The following is a 9613-nucleotide window of genomic DNA, read 5'->3' as shown; positions in this document are numbered from 1 at the left end:
TTAAATAACTTCCAGTAATTCACATAGATGTCATCATGGGTGTATTTTCTTCTTGTCCTATGTTACTGTGTCATATAGTGATTTTTAAACCTTTTCTTTTCATAAAAAGTAGAGGATACATTTTTTATAAAGGGAAGTTTATGACGTCAATTTTTCACTATTCAGATTTCCTCATATTTCCTATATTCCTCCATAAGAAAATATATATATGTGATCTGTTACAAAAAACTTAGAATGTGTCAGTTACAGTATGAATCCCCGATTGGAGGAGTATTTTATGTAGACCAACAAAAAAAGCACTCTAAAGAATGGCACTTTTAGACCCTTTAGTCATAGAATGGGTGTTATAGAATGAGATGCTGGGGTCAGTTACAAGGATAACATCCTAATGAACCTATTCATTAGGTAAATGGTGACAAAGAACTTAAGGCACAGTCCAGAAATCACCTATAAATATCTTAAAGATCAAAACAATTAACAACAACAGCAAAAATAATTTCAAGTAATTACTGTCAACATCCAAAAAAAAAGATGATGATGAAATATATATTACAGATAGATAGGTAGATATACAGACAGAAAGACGGACAAATAGATAAATAGATGGATAATAGACAGATAGAAAGACATACTAGCCACATAATATTTTAGATTTATTTTCAAGTATCATACACACATTGAAGCATTTAATTCTCATTTACCCTTCCTAAAAAACCTGTAAGAAAGTATTGGAATATGATTTACCAGTTGGGGATAAAAAAGATTCACATAACTGATGCTATTTGCCCAAAGTATCACATTGTATACATTACAAATGGAGGTATAGCAGAGGTTATATCTACATACGTGTATCTCTCGTGATGTTTTCATGTATAAAGGCAAACGATCCCCATTGGGATCAATTATATATCTATCCCAAACCTGTCTAGTATGTTGATTGCTCAATCCTGGACCATCTATAATTGTGAGTTATCATAAGATAATGTTTTAAAGCAAAGGGTCCAAAAAGTATCTATACATTTATTTAACCCATTGCCATCAAGTTGATACTGACTCCTAGCAACCCTATAGGACAGAGTAATACTGCCCCATAGAGTTTCCAAGGAGCGCCTGGTGGATTTGAACTGCCGACCTTTTGGTTAAGCAACCATAGCACTTAACCACTACACCACCAGGGTTTCCATGTATTTATTTAAGTGTATGAAAAAAACAAAAGTTTTAAGAAGAGTACAATAAATATGCATGTACCCAACATCTAAAGTTTTAACATATTATTCATTTTTGCTTCATTTATCTATCAGTATATCCATCAATTTAGCTAAAATGGATATGTATATATGTGTGTGTACATTTTCTGGGATTTGGGTATGCATTCAAATATCCTAAAATGGAAAGTTTCAATTTATATTATTCATACTAGTTTTGTTTACCAAAAGCCCACCAGATGATACTACATAAAACCTATTGATAACACTGATGTCTCTATCCACAGTAGGCTTCCTGATAGACCTAGATGGACAAACACAATCTGACAACGCTGAATGAATTCATTCTGTTGGGAATCACAGACTGCCCTGAGCTGCAGGCTCTATTGTTTGGACTGTCCCTCATTATCTACTTGATCTCAGTGGTGAGCAACTTGGGTATCATCATCCTCACCAAGATAGACTCTGTTCTACAAACGCCCATGTATTTTTTCCTCAGACACCTGGCTATTGCTGATCTTGGTTATTCAACAGCTGTGGGACCCAAAATGCTAGTCAATTTTGTTGTGGATGAAAATACAATTTCCTATTATTTTTGCGCTGCACAGCTAGCTTTCTTTCATATGTTCATAACTAGTGAACTTTTCATTCTGTCAGCAATGTCCTATGACCATCTGTAACCCTCTGCTCTACACAGTCATCATGTCACAAAGGGTGTGTCAGGTGCCGGTGACGATCACCTATCTCTACAGCACATTTGTTTCTCTTCTGGTCATTGTAAAGATTTTTAATTTATCCTTCTGTGGCTACAATGTCATCAGGCATTTTTACTGTGACAGTGTTCCCCTGTTATCTTTGCTCTGCTCAAACACACATGAAATCAAATTGATCATTCTCATCTTAGCAGCTTTTGATTTGATTTCCTCCCTCCTAATAGTTCTTGTTTCTTACATACTCATCATTGCAGCCATTCTCAAGATGAACTCTGCTAACAGCAAGCACAAGGCCTTCTGCACCTGTGGATCCCACCTGACAGTGGTGGTAGTGTTTTATGGGACTTTAATCTTTATGTATGTGCAGCCCAAGTCCAGTGACTCCTTTGACACTGACAAAATAGCTTCCATATTTTACACCCTGGTTATCCCCATGTGGAATCCCTTGGTCTATAGTTTGAGGAATAAAGAGGTAAGATATGCCTTACAAAGGACTTTAGGACAATTATGTAATATATTTTCTCAAAGTTCACTATACCATATGAATGATATAAATTACTTTCTAGGCTTTAAGCTTTTTTCTGTGTTCCTCCAGAGGGAATAGCAAGCAGAAAATCTCAGATAGGTTCAACATATATTTCTATATTGCCTTCTACCAGTCACCCTGCCAAGACGTGTAAATAGATTAATAAATAAACAGTAAATAAAAACTGTTGCCTTCCTTCAGCAGGAGAGGTGCATCATAAGCATAATAATTAAGAAATTTTATAGTGTATTAGAATGTGCTGAAGGGTGACAGATTTAAAATAAAATAAAAGAATAAAAGTGAATATGTTGAGTGGGATAGTGAAACTGTAGTAGATAGGGGAAGAGTTCGAAATATCTGATGTTTTCCTCACCTAGTAGAAAAAAAATGTAGAACTTGTGTGATTGTCTGTGACTGTGTGTGTGTGCACATGCACATACCTTCTCTTTTATCGTTCACTCTGTGCCCCAGGTGGCTTATTCTGACTGGAAGAAGACTCAGCGTGGTGGGTTGATTTGAAGCACTCAGTCATCTGAATTTGCTCAAATGTCCACTTTCTAAATCTTGATATCCCTCTCTTTCTTCATCAGTGCTTTTACTTTCATGTTTGAGCACTTAGAGTCTGTTTACTATTTTATTATTATTATTATATTTATCATTAGTATAAATAAAAACAAAATAAAGTTATTATATTCAACAGGATCAGCTAGGTAGCTGGTTTTGTCTAAATCAGCCCATTTTGTCTGTATCAGTGGATATGTCAGTTAAGATACATTTATGGAGGTCAACCATAGAAGTTTCCATCTTTTTTTTTTTCATTTTTTGTCTCCCAGATTGATATTGCTTGCTAATCTTATGTTTTCTCTCATAGATTTTTACCCTTATCATTCTAAAAAACAATTACTCTTGTTTGGAAGTCATTTTCTAATTGTTTATGTATCTTTTCATAAAAGGTCTGTTGTACGATGAGTTGTTTGTTGCCTTGGTTTTGTTTGGCTGAATTTTCTCAAATTTGGTTAATATGAGTATGTACTGTGTTTTGATCAGAATCTATTGTTTGAATTCACCATTTTCATTATTCCACTTCAGAGAAGCAAATGGAGTTAATCCATGGTTTGGACTATGCTGTGTTTGTAGTGAATGAGGTGTGATATGTAGCATTTTATATATTTGCCATGATTTCTGGACATAGTTGCTCCATTTTTCCTTCTAATTTTCCATGCATATTTTCTTATTTTTATTTTTAATATTCAAAAAAATTGTAATGAGAAAAAATTAAATTTTAGGTATGCTAAGATTGTCTTAAAAAATCTTATGTGGGTTTTAGGTTAAGAGCATACAAGGAACAGTATGATATATTTTCATGTATGTAGCAACTAGAAAACACATGAGAAAAATATGATTTATAAAAGGTATCAAATTGGAAGTTTAAATTTAAAACATACCCCATTCCAAATCAGTCCAAGTGGCTCGATTGGGAAATTCTATCAGGCATTTAGGGAAAAAGAATTAGCCAATTCTACACAAACGCTTCTACAAAACTGAAGAAAAAGGTATTTTGCATTTTCTATATGAGGATAGCTTTACTCTGATATCAAAAACAGACAAAGGCATTAAAAGAAAACAACGGAGCACATTTCCTGATAGACCAAGATGGACAAACACAATCCAACAGTGCTGAATGAATTCATTCTGATCGGAATAACAGACTGCCCAGAGCTGCAGGCTCCATTGTTTGGGCTGTTCCTCATCATCTACATGATCGTAGTGGTGGGCAACTTGGGCATTATCATTCTCACCAAGATAGACTCCACACTACAAACACCCATGTATTTTTTTCTGAGGCACCTGGCAATCACTGATTTTTTATTCAACAACTGTGGGACCCAAAATGTTAGTAAATTTTGTTGTGGATCTAAACACAATTTCCTATTATTTTTGTGCCACACAGCTAGCTTTTTTAATTTTGCTCATAACTAGTGAGCTATTTATTCTGTCAGCAAAGTCCTATGACCGATAAGTGGCTATCTGTAACCCTCTGCTCTACACAGTCATCATGTCACAAAGAGTGTGCTGGGTGCTGGTTGCAACCACCTATCTCTACAGCATATTTGCTTCTTTTCTCATCACCATAAAGATTTTTAATTCATCCTTCTGTGGCTACAATATCATCAATCATTTCTACTCTGATGTTCCACCCTTTTTCTCTTTGTTCTGCTCAAACACACATGAAATCGAATTGATCCTCCTTGTCTTAGCATCTTTTGATTTTACTCTATCCCTTCTGATAGTTCTTGTTTCTTATATGCTCCTTCTTATAGCTATTCTGAGGATGAACTCAGCTGAGGGCAGGTACAAGGCCTTCTCCACCTGTGGATCTCACCTGACAGTGTTGGTATTGTTCTATGGGCCTTCAGTCTTTAGGTACATGCAGCCCATGTCCAGTCACTCTTTTGATACTGATAAAGTGGCTTCTGTATTTTACACCCTGGTTATCCCCATATTGAATCCCTTGATTTATAGCTTGAGGAACAAAGATGTAAAATATGCCCTACTTAAGACATGGAAAAAAATAAGCAATATATGTTCTAAAGTTTGATGGTTCCTATAAATTACATTATGGACTTCAAACCTTGTGTGTGTGCCACCAACAGGAATAGCAATTACAAATATATTCAACACATGTTTCTGTCTTGCCTTCTCCGAGTCAGTTATTCTTCTAAGTGCTGTAATGCATTGATGAACAAAAGAGTAAATACCTTTTCATTCCTTGAAGGGGAGAAGTGGATCGCAAACATAATAAGTAAATTTTATAGTACAGAAGAATGTGTTGCATGCCTGTGGCACAGTGGGTAAAGTGCTTAGATGCTAACTGAAAGATCAATTATTCAAAACTACAAGCTCCTCCAAGGGAGAAAGATGTGGAAGTCTGCTTCCATAAAGATTTACAACTTTGGAAACCCTCTGAGCAGTTTTACTTTGTCTTATAGGGTTGCAGCCATGAGTTGGAATCACCTTGATGGCAGTAGGTTCCGCTTTTTGCATGAAATCAGGCAAGGAAAGTAGCTATGTTAATTGGAAAATGTACAAGGTACGAAAGTGGAGTTACAGTGATTCTGGTGTTTTTCTTCCACTATTAGAAAAAACTTTGCAGGGTCATTAGGTGTTTTTGTGTATGTTTGTGTAGGACCTTGCTTTCTGTTTTAGCCTTCATAATTTTGAGGGGGTTATTAGATTTTGGACTGGTTTACAAGGAGTCTCAGTGTATGATAATTTAAAGAACTCTTTTATCTGAATTTGCTCAAATGCCCTCCCCCATCCCAAACCTCAGAGATCCACTCTTTTCTCATTAATGCCTTTACTTTCACATTTTCATTCATTAACTCAACATACCTTGCAATTTAGCAATCCACAGATTTAGGTCTGCATCTGACTTTGTTTCATCAGCCCAGTTTGCCCATATCAGAAAATACACCAATTAAGATAAATTTCTTGAAGCCAACCATAGTCTTCCAGGTTTGGAATTCTTGCCCCACTGGTTGTTCTTATCTAAAAATTACGTGTTTTTCATGAATCGTAATCTTTTCTTATCTATATGAAAAACTTTTTTTAAATGGTTGTTTAATTTTTTTTTGTTTTTTCCCTGCATAACAGGATATTCTATGATGAATTAAATTAACTGCCTTCTTTCACTGGTTTGGTATTCCTTAACTTTTGTCAATATTCAGTATGGAATGCATTTTTATTGATTTTTGTGCACCCTATTTTGAGAAGAAAAAAAAATCAGCTAATTCCGTCGTTTGCAGCATGCTGTATTTCTAATTCAAGTATGGTCTGTTAAGTGGTAAGGATACAGTTATCTTGCCTTACGGACGTAGGAGCTCCATGTTACTCCTCAAATTTTTCCATAGGTTTTTGTTTATTTCTTTTTTTTTCCCCCTACTAAAATTTCCAGCATTTTTTTGAAGCTACTAGACTCTAGGTGCCCTGGTGGCTAGTGCTTAAACACTCCGTTGCTAACCAAGAGGTCATCCCTTCAAATCCACCAGCTATTCCTTGGAAAACCTATGGGGCGATTCTACTCTGTCCTTTAGAGTTGCTCTGAGTTGAAAAAAAACTCAAAGTCACCTAACAAGAAGAAAAACAAGAGTCTAAATTGTTTTCTTAGTTCACAATCATGAAATAAAATCCCCTGTAAAGCAATGAAATTTGAATAAATTAGTTAGTTGAAATACGAGAAAAAGATGCATGCTATATTGTCATGTGAGCATAAATATTTTTAAAGGGCTGAAGCAGTTAGGAGGTTAAGATGGTGATGAGCAATACCAGGTAATAATATTTCACATTGTTTAAATGCTATATCATAGTCTTTCTTCAGGTTTTAATTAATTTAATCATCACAATAGTCTATGAGTTAGGTTCTATTAATATTTATATTGCTGGATTCCCTGGAGAAAGACTAAACCAGTGGAGAGCTGAACACAAATGCTATGAGGTGGGAAAATCTCAGAAGTCAAGTTACAGGAGGAATGATATTCCAATTTCTAGCAGATGGGAATGGTGCAGCCTAGGACTTTGAGTTGCCTGCCCTTCAGTATACCATGTGATTTTTCTACTGGTTTCCACTGTGTCATATTCTAGCAGAAGTTCATCTTGTATTTTTTGCCAGTCTTACCTACATACAATCACAACTAACAACAGCAGCAAACGTATATAGGCTCCCTGTTGAGAAGAATAAAAATAATTTGTAAGATATTATATTACTTAAACCCCAGCAAACATGCAGGACATAATATATGAAATAACAGCAAAGTATACAATTAGATGTATCTTGCTAGTCACATAGTTATTGGCTTAAAATATTAGTTTATTACTTGGAGCAATAGAAATTAACACTGCAGTAGACAAAATAAAAATTCAACATTTATTCTCTCATAGAAAATATCAGCATTTTTAAAGCTCACCTCTTCATGGAACTTTTCTCTGACCATTATAACCAATTGATTCTGTGAAACTTATAAACTTATTTTAAAGTAACTGATATGCAAATAAAACAAGGATTTTTCAAGTCTTTATTTTTTACGAAGTCATTAAATTTTCATGATTTTTCTAATGATAAAGGCATTTAGTACTTTTTTTTTAGAGAAAACAAGTGTTCTGCATCTTTTAACGTGATTTATACATGAATAAATCTCTTATTTAAGATTTAGAAAGTTAGACAAATTGTTAGTTTTATTTTTTAAAAACCTTTTATTGAGATATAAATCACGTGCCATGTAATTGGATCGCGTGGAGTTTTGCAAACCACACTGCAATCAATTTTAGAACATTGTCATCTTACTGATAAGAAATCTCACAACCATTACAAGTCACAGCACATTTCACATCAGCCCTCTCAGCCCAAGGCAATTCCAACTTATTTTCTGTCTCTATAGATTTGCTTATTGTGGACATTTCATAAAAATGGAAACTTAAAATACGTGGTTTTGTGACTAGTTTTTTCACTTAGCAAAAATGTTTTCAAATTTTAAGCTTGTTGCACTACAACATATTTTATTGACAAGTACTTCATTGCATGCAAATACCACATTTTATTTATCCATTCTTCTTCCATTGACAGAAATTTGGGTTTTTTCCCTTTTTTGCCTACTGTGAATAATACTGCTAAGAACAGTTATGTATGAGTTTTGTGTGGACATAAGTTTGAATTTCCCTTGGGTGCAAACCTACACCTAAGTGTAAAGAAAACTAAAATCCTCACAAATAGATGACAAACAACATCATAATAAATGGAGAGAGGAAAGCCAATGATTTCATCTGATTTGGACCAACAATCAATGCCAATGGGATCAGCAGTCATGAAATTAAATGATATATTGCATTGTGCAATTCCGCTGCAAAAGACCTAAAGTTTATAAGGGCAAAGGTATCATTTTGGTAACTAAGGTGTGCCCGACCAGGCCTTGGTCTTTCAATCTCCACATACGCATTAGAAATCTGGCTCATAAAAAAGAGAGAAGAATTGACACATTTGAATTGTGGCACTGGTAAAGATTATTGGATCTACCATGAACCGCCAGAAGAACAAACTCATCAGTCTTAACAAGAAATGCAACCAGAATACACCTTAGTAGTGAGGACGGCAAGATCACGATTGCTTACTTTGGACACATAATCAGGAAAGACCAACAGCTTGTAAAGGACATCATGCTTGGTATAATGGAGGGTCAGGAAATACAGGGGAAACCTTCAATGAAATGGATTGACACAATAGCTGAACAATGGACTCAAACATATCAATGATCATAAAGATGGCACAGGACCAGGCAACATTTCGTTTTGTTATAGATAAAGTCACAATAGATTAGAGCAGAGTCAATGACAACTAACAACAATTACTTTCCCTAAAAAGTAAACACCCCATATTAATTCAACCCTGCACCTCCAGAGAAGATGACTTGCTGCTTTCAAGTGCTTTCTTTGACTTCCTCAACTCTAGCTTTCCACTATGACTTCTCACCCTGCATCTCGGATCATGATCACAACAACTACCCTTTCCATTGGTTACAAAGAATTAACACTAAGCTCTTGACACAAGAAATACACCAAGGTATTATTACCATTAAAAAAAAAAAAAAAACTCATTCGTTAATCCACCAAGATATTGTTAGGCATCCTAAAAGCTTCAGATTCATTTTCTTTGCTAAATAAAGGGGAAAACTAATTATGGACCAGCCTACAAAAACTGTTCATGATTCTACCTGTTTTCATCTTTTTTACTGTCATGAGAAGCATTTTCTACAATGTTTAGGGCAACTTATGCCCTATTCCCTGAAAGTATTATCAACCATTCAGGCAACCCATATAATCAAGCTCAAAATTGATGTCAAAATATCAAGCAGTGTTGACAGTTTTAAGTCCCTTGCTGAATCCCAGTCTGCTCTCCTTCTTAAGTAGCTGATTAGGTCCTCACCCCTCTGAGGCGCTATATACCCATCTTAATCACCCCAGGGCCAGGTACCCAACAACTAGGCACTTGTACTCCCTGAGTCCACAGAATTATTAAAAATGCCAAATACCCAGGAAACATGAGAAACCTAGCTAACCCAACTCTGCTTGCCATATGTAAGCCAAGTCATACAATTCCGCTTCGATGTCACCTTGTCCGT

At 35.3% G+C, this 9613-nt stretch overlaps 1 protein-coding gene across 1 annotated transcript; it reads left to right on the top strand.

The window, feature by feature from the left end:
• Window positions 1-1889: 1889 nt before the first annotated feature.
• On the top strand, window positions 1890-2522 carry LOC126080324 (olfactory receptor 8K3-like; the record flags this gene model as incomplete). The annotated part of the gene is made up of 2 exons (XM_049891576.1): window positions 1890-2390; window positions 2514-2522. Coding segments are annotated over 2 exons (510 nt in total), but the record flags the coding sequence as incomplete, so codon positions are not given.
• Between the last annotated feature and the right edge of the window lie 7091 nt (window positions 2523-9613).

The sequence above is a fragment of the Elephas maximus genome, chromosome 7, assembly GCF_024166365.1.
Source record: "Elephas maximus indicus isolate mEleMax1 chromosome 7, mEleMax1 primary haplotype, whole genome shotgun sequence".
Lineage (NCBI taxonomy): Eukaryota > Metazoa > Chordata > Mammalia > Proboscidea > Elephantidae > Elephas > Elephas maximus.
This window is presented reverse-complemented; position numbering and strand designations above follow the sequence as displayed.